This window comes from Ammodytes marinus, assembly GCF_949987685.1.
Source record: "Ammodytes marinus genome assembly, chromosome: 14".
NCBI classification, from domain to species: domain Eukaryota; kingdom Metazoa; phylum Chordata; class Actinopteri; order Uranoscopiformes; family Ammodytidae; genus Ammodytes; species Ammodytes marinus.
Window position 1 is genome coordinate 24,733,490 of NC_137218.1, and position 20,203 is coordinate 24,753,692.

The 20,203-nt window shown below is 41.3% G+C and overlaps 1 protein-coding gene across 2 annotated transcripts in view; it reads right to left on the reverse strand.

The window, feature by feature from the left end:
* dlg2 (discs, large homolog 2) overlaps positions 1–20,203 on the reverse strand; it is a gene marked incomplete at its 5' end in the record, with an annotated part of 170,721 nt that overhangs the window by 38,931 nt on the left and 111,587 nt on the right. For both annotated transcript variants that reach the window (XM_080041553.1, XM_080041552.1), the window contains 3 exons: positions 2,054–2,178; positions 3,732–3,782; positions 5,075–5,128. In XM_080041553.1, coding sequence (XP_079897679.1) covers positions 2,054–2,178; positions 3,732–3,782; positions 5,075–5,128 — 230 coding nt within the window. The remainder of the gene's footprint in view (positions 1–2,053; positions 2,179–3,731; positions 3,783–5,074; positions 5,129–20,203) is intronic.

The following is a 20,203-nucleotide window of genomic DNA, read 5'->3' on the forward strand; positions in this document are numbered from 1 at the left end:
GCATAACAAGAGCAGATTTCCACAACCCAGTCCTCTCTGTTGTAATTAAGGGAGAGCACTTTTAACACATTTTCTTGGACAATAATTTAAAGGCCTGTTTGTGTGGAGTTTAAACAGAGTACATTAACTGGCTCAGTTCTAAAAAGGCCAAACTGTTGTCAACCAAGCCGTGGCTCTCCAGTCTAATTCTTAAGGTGTTAGTAAATTAGCCATGATAACAGGTGTCAGCTTACAGTGTAGGCAGCAGTGTTCTAACTCAACTAATCCTCTCAGTCCAGCACAGTGATGAATGAGTCCAGGTTGTGTCCTTGCCTCCATGATAAAGCACTGTAGTTTAGCATCTGATGGACTGTATCCACCCCCACTCCATTTAATAAGGCTGTTACAGATGGTGGGTCAACCTTATGCCATAAAGACAATCTCCTTAGTGTGTCCACTATCACAGCTCAGTAAGCGCTGATGCTGCAGAGTACGGATGGTTCATTGTTGTGGGTCTTAATTGGAAAGAAAATATTCCAAAAATAGTTCTTAAAAGTTGTGTCAGCGATTCTGGACAGACCCAAGGCTGTGAACTGACCATAGATAGTATATAAAATGGATGTAGCATCCGGGCTGACCTCAGTTAATTCAACTGCATCCAATTGTCCTGGCCTATGTGCGTCGCCATCTTGTCAGATGTTTACTCCACCTCATTTCCTCTTACCGAAAAAGGGCATTGATGTGACGGCGGGGGGAGGGAGATACGCCCATCTAGCTGACGTATACCTCCGAGGCGAAGTGAGGGCCAGCGGGCGGCTAGCTGTCACTCAAGCGGCCGTGCCCCTAATTATTCCTACATTTTAACCTCCAATAGTTTAAAAACTAGCGTAATCCCAAAAAATTCACCCCCCTCAATGTTGTCATGGAGATTTTGCCTAAACATACAGACTAGAATGTTTTTTTGGACCAGGCCGTAAATAGGTTTAATAATGCTGTGGAAACAGCCTATTTAACATGGGAGTCAAAGAGAAATTGCTCTGTTTTGGTACCACCTCTTAGTGGCCACTCTGAATTCACATTTGAGTCCCTTCCGCATTGAATGCTGGTAGAACTCGCTGTGGTTGGGGCTTGGTACTGACACTGAATTGTATGTTCAGAAAGCGGATAGTGAGAAGATATTTGCTGATTCTGAAAAAAAAAGTGATTTTGACAATAAGCGATCTCCAGAATCTCTGATCCACCTTTAAGCAATAAAGACAATATCTTTGGTTTGTCGACTGTCTCATCTCAGTGAGAGCAGATGCTGCAGTGTACAGTACTTTGTGGGTTTTAATAGGAGAAAAAAGATTCCACAATAGTCCTTATTACTACACTTCAAAATGCACGAGACAGCAACAGCAAACTGCTGAGTATGACAATATGTTTCTTAGGAAAGCTTTCTGGGGCTGGATAATCTAGTGAAGTATGGGGGGGAGGGGGGGGGGGAGTGAATGATGATACAGTATATGCATTCCCCAGTGAGTGGTGAAAGAAATGATCTATAATTCATTCACATAAAGGTGCTCTGAGGAACTTTCAGTTTGTGTTCATTCTTGCTCCCCCTTTAGACAAAAGTGGTAGTGTTTTTACTACGCCAGCTGTAGTTCCCGGGTGAGCGAAGCCATGACATAGGCATTAACAATAACGATATAAAAATATCATTCTTTGCACTGATTTGTTGTTGCATGTCATGTATGATTATCAGAGGATAAATGAGACGGTTTCAGGAATATTTAAAAGTTCCTCGTAGCACCTTTAAAGTTGATATACTACAAGCCCCCCATAGAGGCTCAGTCCTCTTTGCAGTAGACCCAGGTTTGATTCCGGGGCGCTCGTTCTCTGCATGTCATTCCCCTCTCTACCCCATTTTATCTCTGCCTCCGCACACTGTCAATAAAAGTCTGGAAAATGCCCCAAAAAATTCCCTTAAAAAAGTGATTTATTTTCAGACACAAAACTTCCTCATAAAAATCCCTTCAAGCCTCTCTAGCTGTGTCTTATTGAAACCAAACGGGAGGGAGTGTGAGCGACTGACCTCAGGCGCCCGTCCTCTGCTGCAGCTCCTCCGGGGATGATCTTGGTGATGAAGATGCCCGGGTCGTCCCCGATGTGTGGGTTATCTGTCCCTCCAGCGATGCTAAAGCCCAGCCCTGAGTTACCCTGTGTGTGCCAACCACAGCAATCAGTCACAACAGGAGGGATTTAACCCAGTGTTTCAAGATGCCAAAAATCAGCTGCATGCTTTCTAACACAGTCTTATAGACCCAACAGTCCTATTGCAGACTTTACAGACAAAATTTAATTCCTGCTACTGTTCTCATTTCAATGGAGAGAGAAAAGCTTGCTAATGCACAAAACACACGTTTATTATGTAAGGCACCATACTTTAAAGGTCAACTATTATGCAAAATGCATATTTTCAACATTAATATGGGTCCACGGTGTGTCAAACTTAAAGTATGAGGAAAAACAACTCTCTCTCTTTTTCTTTACCTCCCTAAAAAGCTGTGTTCAAAAACCCCAGTCACATTTCTCTCCCCTTATGACATCTGATTATTTTTGTACATAGTTTTTATTTTTTATATAATTAATTTCTAGTTTTTCAAACCAGCTGAGCAACTCCACAATAACTCCCCCGGGGGCACAAGTTCCATTGGCTGGGAATCATTGACACATAAGATACAAATTAATGTTGTGTGCTGTTTAACAGCACTGTTCACACAACTGAAAAACATCCTTTCGTATAGCCTCATTGCATTTAAAGTATGCATTTCATTTTCACTTATAATTCCGTTGAAAAGCACAAGTAACAATTTATCTAAAAGTCTTTCTATGGCTTTATAATGTCACTGCTCTCAGAGTGATTACAGTGGTCAGAAGATTTAAGTCTTCAAAATCCCCTGAGCGCCCTCTGAAAAAATATATACTGCAAATATATATATATATATATATTTAAAAAAATGAAAGTCAAGCTTTGATTAAATTGTGTGAGCTGACGGGAATAGCAGCTTGTCTTAGGGCGTCCCTGCAGGACCTCACAGCCTGGAACACTTGACAACAAGGAGCAGACACAGGCTCAGACTACACAACAGGATGTGTGGCCATCATGACAGTGTCTGCATTAAATCTTATCTCTCTCTGAAGCCACAGTGCAGGCTCCTCTAATGCATTCACCTTTAGCTGTTGGTCTGTCTTTGCTCCTGATTCTACTGAAGCTGTCAAAAGACCCTTCCACTCTGTCGTGTTAGTGTCCACTTTACCTGCTTATTCAATTGTGCCACACACACCTACTTTGGCAAAGAGGAAATTGTAAATCAGTGTCTTGGTTTTATATGAACAAAACTGCTGGAATTACTTTTCAAGTCAAATAACCTTCTCTCAAGAGTCAGATGAGGAGGTATACCATGTGACTGATATAACTATGTATAAGCCATGTCTTATTTAGTAATTTTGTTTGTCATTGCTTTGAAATGATGTGTTGGTCTGGGCACAGACAAGTTCTACCTAGTCCTCCACAAATCAAATGTGTAGTGTAAAAAAAAGGTAATTCCCCATCCATTTTAGATCAAAGCTCATGACATATACATATATTGCTGAACGTAGATTCTCTAATGAGGTAGCATGGATATTTCAACTACTTTCTCACAGCTTATTGTATAGCCTTTTAAAGCCTGTACCAAAGTGCCTGGGCATGTTCAGCATTGATTACTCACCCGCTCTAGTGTGATCTCCTCAAACTCATATTCAATTTCTGTGCCGTTGACCTGAAAAAAAAAGAGAAATAAAAAAAGATTGAACTTTCACTCCATTTGCTCTTCTAGACATGGCATCAAAGTGATAATTAAGGTCAGTGTTGCTGAATAATTAATCATATTCTTAAAGGGATGATGTCACACACAGGCAGTGTTGCATACTGAAACGAAAGGTGGCGGATGTGTTTTCTAGGCTAAATGGGGCCCCCACTTCAAGGGAAGCAATTTAAGGCGATGCTTAATCAACATTTGATATTTCTGGAACATGGAAATCAGCTACAGAGGAGTCACACTGTATCTCACTGAGATGATTAATGAGCTGAGAGGGCTTCCGTCATTATGCATTCGCACAGGAATAGCACACGAGCATCTGAGACGCTGAATACGAAATTGACAAAACAAAATAAAAAACAAGACTGTTGTTGGTAGGGTTGTAGTCACTGGCTGAGGTAACTGCTCTCCTGTCCTCGTTTTCTCACTAATCAGAGAAAAGCATCTTTCACTGTTAACATAACATGGCAGCTGTGACAATTTCACCATGGAGAAATACACCAGCTTCTCGGAGCCAATTCCCCCGTTCGAGTAGCATCGGTTGTTTATTCAGCCTCTGCTCCGCGCCGCAGCTTCGTGTGTTTGTTTGTTTGGATATTAAATATTGTGTAAAGTGCCGGATGTGAGTGTCTTTAGTAGAAACAAGGCTGCACTTTATATTGGGAACAAACATCAATAATTCAGCCCTGTGACCTCATTTGTTTTACTTTGATAAGTTACTCTGACTTCAAACTCAGTGATGTGCTCCTAGTAGGTGTGTCGCCGATTACGAATTTACATAGAGGAATCTGATTGGTTGAATCATGCCAATAGTCAAATCATTTTTTGTTATTAGCTCATTGATCCATATTCTCACTTGCGATGTTGGCTTCCATTATTTCTACGCCAGACAAAGGGGCTGACACAACCAATACTACAGCTTGTTTTCCCGACTTAGCATAATAATACATTTTATTGCGACTTAGTCTACCATTCACTCACACTAATACGATTGTTTCAAAGCTCATGAGTTGTTTTTTTGAAATTTAAAAACAGTAAGCTATAATAGGTTAATATGTTTACCACAATAGGCAACATATCATGATTTATTTGGAGAAACCAAGCAAGTCCATGTAAAATCAGACATTCAGCACCCCTATGTAGCCGGAAAAGAATGATCGTCGGTTCATGACCACACATTTTGGAAGGTATTGCCATTTTACTGTAAAAGACTGATAAATGCATTGGAAAAGACAGCGGATGATAAAACTCACATAAGGGACTGACTCCAAAGTGTCGGTGTTGACGATGATCGGAGCGGGGCTGGCCTGTGAGGGAGACAGAGAGAGAGAGAAGAAGAGGGAGAGTTGAGTCAAACTTTTAGTAACAGAGAATTGCCCAGGCCTCACCACTGTCCTACTTTCCAGAAATGTATCCACTGGTACAAGCCTGTGGAATCTCTGTATCATCAACAATTTAACGGAATTCCATTTTACTGGATGGCACCAGGAAGAAAAACTCTCCTATCGTACGCAGCACACTCTGATACAGTTGCTATAGCTAAATGGGTTTAACAAGAGAGAGGGATGAGAAGACGGGCTGTAAACGAATGGACAGACGGAGCACGTTTTTATTGTACACATCAGACACCTAACTGATAGTGATTAGAAGACGCCAGAGCATTGTGTGATTGCAGTATTTATGAGCCGTGCAGGACAGCAGCCTGTGTTAATGTTATGTGCCGTGAACGTGCGATAAATGTAAAATGTTCAAATTTGACCGTCACTAGCGGCAAGACTGTCAAACAGACAAACGGCTTCCACACCAAAGACGTCTTTCCTCAGCGGCGGTTATGGCTTATGCTATATTGCTATTTGTATTATATTAAAGTGGACATTTGACCTCCAGCCAGGTAATACTATTGGCTGCAGACATACATTGTGCAGTGGGAAATCAAAAACCAATGTCACACACACACGGCGCTGATGGCCTGTAGAAGAGGAGCAGATGGTCAAAGGCATGGCTCTCTCCCGTGAGAGGAACCGCCAACGTGACAGCCGCTGACTTTATGGCAACATAAACAACAACAACGACTAGCGACTACTACACGCTCGGCGGAAGGAGATGCTCAAGGATGCATTAGGAGATTCCTTTGAAATCTGTCCTTTGATTTTGTCCCCCCCCCCCACAAGATGAAAAGAACTCAAACAAACGAGGCCAATAAGAAAAGAGGGGAGTGGGGAGGGGGGCAAATCCTTCTCCTGTGCGCATAATTACAATTAAAATCTGTTATGCATTTCAAGAAGTACGTAGCGGTAGTGTGTGTGCCAAAGATCAGAGAACCACTGAAGCGGAATATGTTTGATTCTTATAACAGGGACCTAGTGCCGTGGCTAGAGGGTAGAGCCCGACCTATTAATCTGCCGGTAACTTTTCTCACATTAATGAATAGCAGTTACATTCAAGACATTGCCAAACGAGTCGGCACAAAGTTGATTAAGCCTATCAGCTCCACAAAACTCTCTCTCTCTCTATTTCTAAGTATGGCAGCGTTTACAAACTGGAAACGCTACCATAATGGATGCGCGATCAATGAAGGCTTACCTCATGTGGATGCACCGACAGTGTTGTTACTCAAAATTTCTCATGGAAGTACTGCGCTATAGCCTAAATCGGCCAAATATAGCCTACCTGAGAACCAACATAATCGGTCATAGACAGCGATCTCAACACTTTTTGGTTTTACTAAGAAATGATGTTCCTCAGCATTTAACGTCCCACGTAACTTTAGAGATAGTAAAAAGCTTTATTCTTTTCACGCCAAAGCATATAAACACTAAAGAGAAGTCCCTTCACCTATTTTTTACAGTAAAAGTATTATCAAACAGTAAAATGTTCTACTTTAAATTCATATCTGTCATAGATAGGAACTTAACTATATCCCTTAAATGGGTTATCTGAAGTTTTTACTCCCTTATATCAGAATCGACATCGGCCCCCCAGAAAATCCATATCGTTCGTGGCCAACAAGAGGGATTCTCACACTGTATGCACTTTTCTACACACACATACATATTGATGTCACTGCTCTATTGTAGTTTGAGAGTAGCTTACAGGCTGTGTACCCACTGTGCATCTGACTGACATGATGCTGACGCTTTGCTTGCTCATCAGTCCACTGGCAGCACATGACATCAGCAAGTGACTCAGCCTGTCCACTCATGTCTCCATCACAACTCCTGCTTTACAGGACCAGACTAGACTATATAGGAGCTGCCTGCATTTTTATATTACTGATAGATGTGCATTTACTTTTTTATTTGAGGAGATAAGGTTATTTATTTATGTCAAAGTAAATTATGCATAAATGCCTCTATTTCTTAGAATTTACTACTGCATGACTGAGCACACTGCAACAACATGACATGACAGGTATTTCTCCTGGTAGGGTTCTTTTTATTTATTTTTTCACTTGATGTAATTTCATAATTATTTTTGACACTGCCTTATGTAATCTATTCACTTATGGTAAGCTCTGACCAAATGAAATATTCATTGATAAGCAATGTTTGTCATCAAGAAAGAAACCAGAAAAAGATTGTGCAGTTCAGATACACCTCAGTAAAAAGCACACACCGAAAGAGATGTACACAAACCAACATGTCACAATGGTTACCATCGAAGGTGACACATGCTTATTTTCAGGTTCAAAATTATATTTTGGGTTTCTACTAGGGGTATCTGGAGTTATGGCTTATCACAGGTGAAGGCAATCCTACATTTGGTATGAGGGGGCATGGTTACTCCCAGAAAGTTTTCAGAAAGGTGGATTTTAGGGTTGTTTTTTTCTCATACTTCAGGAGTCTCTTGTCACACCGGGGACCCATATTAAAGTTGACAAAGTGTATTCTGCATAATAGGTGACCTTTAACAGTGTCTCCAACCATAATTATCCACACACTCCAAAGTTTAATTACCACAAATAATCAGTATTTTTTCAAGTTCAAATGAATAATGCAGTGAACCTCTCACTAAAACACTGTCTCATTCTGCTTTCTGTGTGAGCTCAAATGAGGTTTTGCATATTAGTGAACACGCTGTTAGACCCAAATCAGGTTATATTTCAATTATATACCACTTTTAAGAACACATATAGTTTTCTCTCAGTTTGCTCTCCTTAGCCCTAGTTAACTTTCTAGGGCTGCTCCAGCATTTGCACTCTTTTTAGTATTATTTAGAACATATCCATTTATGTACCTCACATCTGTTCAAACACAAGTAAACTCGCCTATCTCATACATTTCACTTAAAACATAATGTATCATACTGCTACTATTGTAATGCAAGTAGTAAGGACATCGACTGTCCTTCTCTGACAGGGCGCAGTTACTCACAAATACAGAAGGACATAAATATAGAAAACATACTAGGTTCTAATAGGTTTTTGTACAGCACATCTCCCATTTCCCGGAGACAGGGAGCTCAAATCATTCTGACCGTTGCGCCATTAATCTTATCCCTGTCACTGGATACTTTCTGTTTTTGGAATTGTGGGAAGGCATGCCAAGATTGTGACCTCTAGCGCAGTAAAAAAAGGGTGGCATTCAATATTTTATAGCTAGAAAAAGTAATTATAGAACATAAAGAAACGCTGAAATGATGGCAAAAAAAAATCCTACGTGTACATTTTCCCTTGACTATCATGCCCCACAGTACCCAGTACTACATAACACGGATAGCCCTGCCACTATGAATCCACAATGTATGCACAGACAGACCCCCCGAGAGAGCCAATGACCACTCAGCTGTGCACATAAATGGCATGCTTAACTGCACTTACTAGGCTCATTTCTCCACTTGTTCATGCTTCCTTACGCTGCCACGTGATCGACTTGCCTCCAACAACACATTTTATAAATCCTGTGGTGCGCTGGCATGCCCACACTGCACGGGCAATGATACGTTAAGAGGCTTTCCACGGAGCTGTAAACTATACTGGCAATAACATCAATGTCCCGATAATATGAAATTATCAATTATAATTTTCAGCCCGGCGCAGATATGAAATATATTCACAGTTGAGTGCGGCTCTGTATGTCTAACTAAAGGCTGAATGCAAAGTGATGTATTAATGGGGACGGCTCTCTGGTGGTTTCAGGCCAGATGCATATTCCCCCTACATGGCCAGTTCTATCATGCATAACATCCAGCCAGCACTCAACTAAAGCATGTGAACTCTAGTACTTGTTTGCGCATTTTGACGTTTCAAATGAACTGTGATACTGTGCTGAAGAGAACAGAGAACAATACATGCATGAGTTGGATACCAAGGGGCTCTTATACTGGGTGATAAAGATGGTACGAAATCCTCGATTATCAAGCCTGCGGCACCAGATACTTAAAATGTAACAGAGTGAGTTGCTTGTACGACGTGTAGTGCTCTTGTTGAGTTTGGCTTAATAATGCAGGGGCACCTCCATGTTTAGTTGCTGGTGAAAACAGGGGGAGTGTATCAATAATTCACTGGTATGTCATGTTAAAAATAGTCAACAACACCGTGTGAGATGTGGATGCTTTCAAAAGTCTGCTCAGTTAGGGGGAATGGAAAATGGATTGTGATGGGAAACGGCCATGAGTGAGGAAAGCTGAAGTGTGACTGGGACTATATCTTGAGAGGATGGGCATTTGTCCATATTTTTTATAATATTGATTTATTCCGTCAGAAAATAATGAATCACAATTTCTCTCCCTACGTGCAGTAAGTTAATGGTGGAGTCAGCGAGTCTGAAGAACACTTGTCCTCAAAATCAGTGAATATCTCTCCACGATCGGCTCACCGTACATGTGCAGAAGAAATCCAGTGATAATACACAGCCTAGGCTCTGAAAACGTATATACAAACAAAGGGTATGTAAACAAAGTGGGCCCACCGTGGCTAGCAACATGTCCCGTTTACAGAGCCTAGGCTGTGAATTAACAGTGTGATTTTGCCAAAAAGCATTCTGCAGAATAGCTGACTTTAAGTATGAACAAATGAGAACTGGTCTATTTATATATTTAAAAAGTTATTTTTTAGATAATAACATACAATAATATCCACATTTTGCATTTCCATTACAAATATGCCTTTACAGTTTAACTCGACTACTACAGTAGGCTTTGTGATATACTGTACGTCTGCTTTTAGTACGAGTGTATTTTAGGGTCACTGTGTTCCAGCCTATAGATGCATTGCTGAGCTCCCAATGTTCCAAAGGCAGTGCAATAGCTATAGAGCTGGTAATGCTGACTGCTGCCCCCTCTTTGCCTTCTCTGCTGCATGATGGATGGCCACCCATAAACTCCCTCTGGCCTTGCCTGAGGTAATTTCGCTCGTGCTATGGTTGCACAAACACCACACTTCCCAGCAATTAAATCCACTACCAGGGTTGGCTTTTGCAGTGCATCAGTTAAACACTAACACTTATACTTGCACATTCATTAAGCAGCTGTTGACTGTAATTTCATAGTGTACGAAGATACAGCTCCATTTCGCTCTGCCACTAACAATCAGGTGATTTTAAATATTTTTTTTACAGACAAAGTTGCACAACCACAACATCAACATCTTCCAAACAATCACATTACACATAGACTCTAATGACAGTAATAGAGAGTCCTACTCTGTGAACCTTTAACAGAATACAGAGGCGGTATTCAGACACCTTTTTAGAGAGGAGCACTGCGTCACCATAGCTGAGAGCTGCACACTGCATACAATAGAAGCTTTTATAAATGAAAACACAAATGCGAGAGGGTCATACCACAGGTAGTTGAATAGGCATATTTTAACCTTAAAATATTTTGAAGAGATCATGTTTGGTTTTGCTGTCAGTGGTGGTATCCATTGGTCTTTCTTTTACTGTATGTCCCTAGCCCCCTGCATTCTTATAATGTTGATGAATTTGCCGATGCTAATGCTAGAACTACTGTAGACCAATAATATCATCCAGGCCAATATACGTATATCGGCCGATATTGGCTTAATGAGGCCTTATCTGTAGCCTGCAGCGACCAGCCGGATCCCGCCAGCTTCCCGTTCGTCTCTCTCCCACATATCAGTCTGGACGTTCTCCAATCTCTGTGGGGAGGAGTCTGTCCCCGTCCGTTAGCGGAAGGCAGACCTTGATTGGTGCCAGTAGTCGTTGTCGTACACATGGATTGACAAATAAGCTCACGAGACATGTCTTCTCTCACAAGGCTAGATGACGACTACACAAACCAATCAGAAGCTGCCTTACACTGTAAGGGACGAAGGTTAGGTCAGAATGCAGGCTCTGATTGGTCCGGTCATTGTTTGACCTGCTCCTCAGAGATTGTAAAAGGTCAGACTGATCTGCGGTAGAGAAATGGACGTGATGCTTGTGAGATCAGGCTGGATTCGCCAGGCTACTATACTATATCTGTATCAGAATATATGTCAACCGATAAGCAACAAGATAATAAAAACAAATTGTTTCACAGAAATGACAAAGATAAGTCTGAAGTGGTTTAGACGCCCTCATTTATCCAACAAGCGTGAAAACAGGTACATACCCAGGCACAGATATCACACTATTGCCAGGATCCCTGTGTGATTCATGAATCAAAGCGTACAAATGATCAGGCGTAGATTTGGCAGCTATATAACCATCTTCATTTAAATATCACGCCCCTATATTTAGTTTAGAGGCTTCGCCCCTAGAGTTTACAACATGGGGATGCACTATACGGCAAAGAAGATGTGTAGTAGGAATATATACCATAACAACGGAAGTAGAAATAAATAAATTAGTTTTATTGGGCAGCCTTACAAATTGCATGAAAGGATGTCAGAAAGCAGCAGTGTAGAAATAAATTACTGATGAGGTCAAAGGGATATTTCTGGTACACAAATCATATAAAATAAATACATCACTGATTTACAATCGGCACGGAAAAGTGTGTCGCTGCTCTTACAAACATCAGACTGAAACTGACTTTGACTGAAGAGCATGTGGCCAGACTGCACTCATTGGATCCAATTCAATTTCGTCTGAACAAACACTGCATTAGCACAATTAGAATGATCTAATAACTCGGGTACACGAAGGGAGAGCTGGCATGAGATTTTATCGTGCTCTACGCTCACGTACAAATTGCTAAAGGCAGACATTTACATCACAATGAGCATACAACCACTATTCTGCTGTATGTTCCATTTTTAAAAATGAAGGCTAATGTCTCCGTTACAGAACAGCAAGTTGATTTTACTACTGTGAAAGGTCCTGCTCACTAGATATCTTGGTTGTGATGCTTTATGAAAACAACACAAGAAATCCTAATTGAATTGGTTATATGAAAAAATAACATCAGCTAAGATATCATCATGTTTTTTATAATTTGTTCAAACTATTATCCCGTATCAGTGACCATGTCAATATATTCTTCTTTCATTTATTCATCTATTCCCGTCTTCCAGGTTCAATCACTGTAGTCAATAGAGTGAAGCGGCAAGTCACCTTTTACCTTTAATAGTACATTTCAAGAGGGGAGCAGGGTGATTAATAACATTCAAATCCCTCAAATTAATATCCACACCCATATTATTCTCAGCACTTGATCTCAGAATCATGCCTTTCTTCTCAACAAATAATCCTGCTCTTACAACCAGATGCTGATTACCAGCTTGGTTCGTTGCTCTGACTTCTGATGAGAAGACCCGCTCAACCCAGTCATCCTTGAAATCAATTTCACCAGTGCCATCAAATTTCCTGTTTCTTCCATATTTGGAAACTACTGGGTGTGTGCATGAGCAAACAACAGGTGAAATATGACTTCAAGTATTGGCAAAGGAGAGGGTTCGGCATTTTTAGTTATTTTTTGACTTATTTTGAAGATGCTTTTCCTCCTAAGCAGTGCAGACACTAATCAGCGCAAAGTAAGGTTGCCAGCTTTTCAGGATAATTCAGTCCCTAACCTGTCTGTTGCTTTCTTGAACTAAATGATATGAAAGTAAATTCCAGTTCAAGATAGGAGGCACCCTTTGAGGTGTCTTTCACGACATCAACCCAACTTCAGTTCAGTCACACACACAATGAAGCAGTATTGATTTATGAAGATGTAGGTGTTAAGAAAACAGTAATGTTTTACTGTCCCTGGTAGATTCCTAGTCACCAGTTCCCATGGACAACTGAAAACGTATCGGTTGCCACACGTAAAATCAATTTAGAAGCCGAGTTTAATAGATACTATAGGAGGAAAAAGATAATATATCACCAGGGTTATCAAGTCAATAAAACAGTTATATAGCCTCTTAATGGGCACAAACAGGAATATCTGGCATCTTCCAGATCCCCATTGTGATGGAAGTTCTGTTTAAGGTTGGAGGTCAACTCAGTTGGAAGAATATTTCAGGAGACTTGGATGAATTATGAAGCAATATTTATTACAGACTTGGCCAAGGAGAACCGGACTGCAACTCTCGTGACTTGCACTTCAATTCTGACAAACTCATGCTTAGAGCTGTGTTTTAACCTCGCGCTATCTCTACCACCTCCCCGGCTCGGGCACCAAGCGTACCAATGTTTTGGTTCAGAGCTGAACACAGTGAACCATAACATTCTGGAGTCTAAGGAGATGAGACTGTATCTATACAACTGACCTAAGTGTCTCCTAACAGGCTCCAAGGCTGACCTAGAGTCTGAGAGACAGACACACAAGATAGGCATATATGGCCTATTAATCTTTCCCATTAATATTACAACTAAAGACCCAAAATTCCCTCACACCCATCAACAGGACACAGAATGAGGAAGCCTCAGAAATGGGCAATTTGTCAAAAAACTGACTAATGGTCTAATGACCTGATGTGATTAGTTTGGATAGCGGCTCCATACGAAGGGTGAGACAGGATTGATTATTGAAATCAACACTTCTGCACTTAACGCCAACATTTCTTTTAGTGCAGCAAGAAAGGGTCTTGCGATCCACAGACCTATAAACAGTACAGCCTCTAAAACTCAGATTATTTTTTCGCCATCTCCAAATGTGCCAGTTGCCCAGCTCCTGCAGATTCCTCCGGACTCCAAACATCTAATATCTTACTATTCACCTCTGTGTCCACTAACCATTTGAAAGAAGTCTGGTCTAGTGAGCTGAACTTCAAGGTGTCTGACAATATTTGGAATGAAGGTTTGACCGAAATCCAAATATGTTTGACCAATGTAGTAGGTACAAACTGATTTGGTTTAGTCATCCAGAGACTCAGTTACTCAAAGACCAAATTACATAGAATCTATCCCTCTATTTCTCCATTATGTGACGGATGCAAAGGTGCAGATTACTCTCACACATTTTTCTGGCTCTGTCCTCATACACAAAGATTCATATTCATATTAAAGATGTTCTCTGAGGTCTTTGGAAAATACATTCCCCATGATCCAGAACTGGCACTTATTGGATGCTCAGAGAATGCTTTGAACCACACGCTTGAAGAACAACAAGCACTGATGCTTGGAATGGTAGCTGCCAAGGACACACCCCCCCTGCTCCCAGAAATGGCTCAATGAAATGACCATAATGATAAAGATGGAAAGGAGAGGCTTCCACAACTCGAAAGGGACTCAACAAACCACCTCCAAGATTAATAATTGTTATTTTCTAAACCCGAAATTATCCTGTACTTATCCTCTTGCAACACCTGACTATTTAATTCCAAATAGATCGCATCAATAATATTATGCCTGGCTGCTTCTCCTGTTGTCTATTCTTTTCTTTCTCTTTTTTGGTTTTGTTCTGTTTGTATAGGTCTTAAATATCAAAAAAAAAATGTGTAGCAAGAAAATCTCCCAGATCCAAGTTTACATTCATTCTAGATAACCACTACACAAATGAGTCCACATCTGCCCCACAGTTTGCTGCTGCTGTGCTGATGTTCCCCTGATGATAGCAAAGCCTTTACCTGATATGGCTCCTGCCAGCTCTGGCCACAGCCACACTCAGAGGACCACAGGTCACAGCTCCCTCCCTTTCCTCTCACTGTGGCCAAGCCGCTGGGGCTCCTGGAGGACCTGCCGTTTGAGTGCCAGGCTGCCGTCCGGGCCCCTCTCCGGGGGAGGGTGGCTCCACCGGGGACAGATCCATATTGGTATCGCTGGTACAAGTTTTGGTGGTGAACGTTGGGGTGCTGCTGCTGATGCCAGTTTAAGGAATACGGTGCATCCCCATAGCCCCCTCTTCCATCCAGGTCCGCAAAGCAACTCTGCTGTTTGCTCAGGTGGGCAGTCATGCTGCTGCGAACTCTAAACACTAACCTCTGCTCACTTCAACACTTTGTCCTTCGCCTCCGTTTGGTCCTCTTCTGTATAGCTCTACCGGTACGCTCATAAAAATGCAAGACACGAGTCGCTCGCTCAGGAAAAATAAATGATGAAGGAAGCGACTGGCTGGCTGGCTGGCTGCTGTAGCTGCACAAGCTTCATGGGATATGTGTGTGTGTGTGTGTGTGTGTGTGTGTGTGTGCCAGAGCTTCTGGAGTGGGAAAACGATAAATGAGAGAGAGAGAGGAAAGGCGGGGAGGGGGAGAGGAGAGAGAGAGATAGAGAGTGATAGAGCGAGCTACTCAATGAGAGTGGAATTGAGTGAGAGAGGGATGGGGCTGAGAGAGGGAGAGATGAAGGATGAGAAGGAGAGGATATAAAGAGTTGTCCGTGCAGTGGCTACCAGCGCCCTGTCAATAAATGACACAACTGGCAGCGTCCATATACCTCCAGGCAGAAACAATTGATGGTCATGCTGCTGGGAATTGGAGGCAGTGTATGCTTGAACTACAAATCCTTAGAATGATATTGTGGGAGTGACGAGAAGCTAAAGAAAAAAATCCTTGAGAATTAAGGTGTTCCGGCTATGGGACACACAGCCTTGCTATACCAGTTCTGTACTTAAAAGCCTAACATTTTTTATATTTTTTAAGGTGACCTATTATGCAAAATGCACTTCTTCAAGGTTTTTCTACATAAATATGGATCACCAGTGTGACTGGAGATTCCCAAAGTATTAGAATTGGTAATTCTCCACCTTCACCTTCTGAAAACCTGTCTTCAAAAACACCAGTCAGATTTCTCTCCTATGGCCTAAGGAGAGAAGTCATGCCCCTTTATTACGAACCTAACTTAACACTACATTCACCTGTGATAAGCACAACCCCAGATACCCCTGAATCTATGGTTGCGTTCCGAATCGCATACTCTTTCTTTTTTCTATTCTACATACTACATCCGACGATAAAAATAATCTAGTTAGGATGCAGTAGGCATACTATTGGGACATACTTTACTCTCTTATTTCATCATAACATTGCGCCTTGATCTTGCCACTTGCTTTTATATCCGTCGCATCCCCGTTTGTTTTCATATGGAGGCTTCGTCGATGTTACGTCACTTCACGTGCGCACTGGATTGTGGGTCAGAATCGCCCAAATAGGATGCACTTTTCAACACTAACAATCTTGGCCGCATGAAGTACGACATCCGGGTACTTCTAACCATCCTAAATCTGGCCATAAGAATCGGGACATCCTAAATCTTTTTTCTACATACTATATAGTAGAAAGTATGCGATTCGGAACGCAACCTATTTGTCAGTTCCATTCAAACATGCAGTTAGATTCAGGGCCAATCAGAGCAGACTGGGCGGCTATTTTGGGAAGACGGGGCTTAAAGAGACAGGCTCTAAAACGGAGCGTTTGAGAGGCTGAAAAGAGGATATTTCAACATTTGACACTACAGAAAGAAAACAGTAGTAGAAACCAAATTACAACCTTGAACCTGGAAATGAGCATAATATGTTACCTTTAAAAATAGATCAATGTGCAATGTGAATCTGATGATTATCATCCAGCTCTGCAGTACCCTTCGGCTACTCATCTTTTGAGACTCCTTTGTCTGCAAAATCCATTCTGAACTACTGCAGAAGGCAGTCGTTTTTAGTGAAACGTTTGGATAAACCCACTGTACACTACCTGTTTAGCATCAAACAGCAGACACATTCAGTGGGAGTGGAGGATATTGGGCTTATTTTAATCAGGTAGATACAAACCTGACTCCAAATGAATACTAATAATACTCTGTCTCTGCTGGATATGTAAAATACTAGGTAACGGCAGCATGCTTAAACCTTTGCAAAAACAATGGAATAATATGTCAGATGTTATATTTATACAGCTCATACAGGAATTCTCCTGCCCACATTTGGATAAAGTGGCTTTGAAAAATTGTTGTAAATAAGTTACAGTATATATAGTACTGTCATTAGTGGATCTAGATCAAAATATGTAACTTTGATTGAAAATCTAGAGTATCTAGCTTTGTAAGTGCAGGAAGAACTATTAAAAAAGGTGGCCAAAAAACTAAACTTAACAAAAGACCCATGCAAACAAACTCATCTCTTTGCCCCCTATGGATTCAGGAACACAGAAAACCAAACAGGAGGGCAAAAGTTCAACCAATCCCACAAGCCACTGATCCTCACATTGATCCAAAACCTCCAATCCTAACCTCACAGCTAAAGAGAGCATTTTGAAACCAAAGCATTGCGCTGTTAGGCATTAAAGCTGCTGTAGGCAAACAGGCAAGCTAATTCAATTTGATCATCAACTACATTTCTTGACTCCAACAACCCCCCCTCCTCCTCCCCCCACTCCTTCAGTCAGATGGGATCAGGGTCACAGGGCTTTTAGTTGGGAGTATGTGATGCTAAAACATGGGGCTGCTCTAGCATCAACATCATCTGTGATGTCAGAGAAGTAAACAAGCCGTATGCCTCCGGGTGCCTGAAGCACACACAAACGTACACACACTGTGTACGTATTGAATTATCATGCAGAGGTGACGTCACCAAGACAACAGCCCCACACCGGGGGAAAAAGGAGGTTCAGCTATGGAGAGATACACCACACAGTACTGCCAACACATGGTCTGTTATGTTACACATTAGTATGTGTGTGTGGGCGTTTTCATTATCCATTCCATCGACCACAGGCGACGGTCACAAAACAGTCAGTGATGGAGTATACGTCACCAGAGCTGAGTAAAGCAGATCATCAGTAGGCCAAGCATGAGTGTGAGAGTGTCACTGTGTTTGCACTATATTCTGTCTACGCGGTGTATTTGTATGTTTTATTGTTGTCGTGCTTTGTGTAAAGTGTATTTGTGTTCATCGAGAGATCAATCTATCTATCAATCCATCCATCCATCCATCCATCCATCTATCTATCCATCCATCCATCCATCCATCCATCCATCCATCCATCCATCTATCCATCCATTTATCCATCTATTTAGGCAAAAAATATGCGCGCTCATCCATGTGTTCACAGGTTGACAGTGTGCCTAATTTCATCATGAAGGCATCTGTGCATCGCTGCGCTCTAGATCTCACCCTCCCATTTGAAGATGGAGGATAGTCAGTGTTAGAGGCTGAGTCATAAGCTACTGTGAAGATACGACATGACCTTCAGATTTTGAATGTACAATATCATCAGATGCTGAAGAGACATTCAATGTTTGGGGGGGTTCAGAGGCACTACGCCATCCGTGACCTTTTTTGACATTTTATCTGGAACATTCTGAAACAACATTCGAACTTCATCATCTCGCACAGATTTGGAAGAGTCTTGAAATGCCAATGGAAGGAGCAAATGGAAATGCATAGCTTTCTAAAAATACAAAACGGTGTGAATTACAGGTGTCTGATTCTGGAGAAGGCTTGTTGTCAACATCGCTTTTTGTAAAAGTAAGTGAAAATGTTGCTGTAAATTGGTATGTAAACAAGTATACACACTTAAGTGTAGAGTAAGGCGTGCTTTTAGTGACTCATGCAGACATAGATAATTGATCATAGCCTTGTTCACACGCCTTATCTTACTCTCTGTGTGGATTGATGCTATCTACACATGTGTGTTATATTGTGTTGGGAAAACTACACAACAAAGTTAGTCTTTCAGTACAGTCACATTTGAATTGCTGCTTCTGCGAAAGCTAGAGCCCACAAAGCTAATACTACACAATCAAAGATATGTTCACATCCTCATTGTGTGTTAAGTTGAAACACTAAAAGACTAAACACTGAGACAGTACTAAACAGTTTGCCATAGCCGTAATTCATTTCTCTGAGATGCTACCCCTTGTGTTTACAGGATAATTTTTATTGGCTTCTAAGAGAGCCTGCCAGGGTGGATATTGCATTTCGTGTTTCCATATTTTGAACCACTGAACAGAAATGCCTTAAAATACATATTGCACCTTAGCACCTGAAATTGCCGCAAACATTCCCAAAGTCTAACTGAATGCAAAGTGTTTCCCTAAAACGATCTAACATGCAATTTTCATGTTTAAAAAAAGTAAAAGGAATAAAACGATAAATAAGCAAAGTAAATCAGCAGCAACTTTATTTGAATGTAGCTTCTGATTTCTGCAGTGAATAAGACACAGATCATGATCAGACACACTGGTGTACTTGTAAATACTATCAAACTACAAGTGTAGGCTATTAAAATAAGCATGACTTTGCTGTTTTCACAATTGCAGATTTTTTTCAAATAGCACAGCATTTTGTGCTCTCTGTACTTTTAAAACATGTACTACTTACTCCAATCTGATACACATCCCAAGTGTGTGTGTGTGTGTGTGTGTCTGTTTGTGTGCACGTGCATGTATGCGTGTGTGTGTGTGTGCACGCGTCCGGCCTCAGACGAACGTGTGTTTGGTGTGTGTCTGAATTTGGACTGTCACTCCACAGTGAGATACCATTTGACCCTTGACAAACTGGAGAGATGAGCCAATCAAAAGCTGACAGGTCATTTAGTGTGCCGGTGCTACTTGATTGAACAGCTCTCAGCCACTCAGGCCTCTGTCGCTAAGGAACACAATCTTCTTTCTGCAGCGAGGAGGAGAACCCATATGTGGGCACATAGCATTGTTATAATGGGCCATCTCTCCCCCTCTGTGCTATCGATACATGGCCTGTTTATCCATTCCCAGATCAAGAATACAGGACATCTACACATGATCTACTGTTCATGCCATGATTTGCCACTTAGGACTTTCACTGCCCACACATTATTTGCAATCTAAATGCACAAGGAACTGTTATCATATCAACTCATTTTACTGTATTACTAAACATTGCAGGTACTTGCAGTGATGTCACTGGATTATTTGTGGTATAATGACATCAAAATACATATAGTACATTTACTTATACATGGAACATGGAGAGAGTTAGACAGTCATGTATATATTTGGCCACGCCTTTAGCAATGTGTGATGAAAATAATGAATTTTCACGAAAAGTACACCTTGAATCTGGCAAAGATGAGTTGCCTGTGAACAAAAGGTGAATTTAAA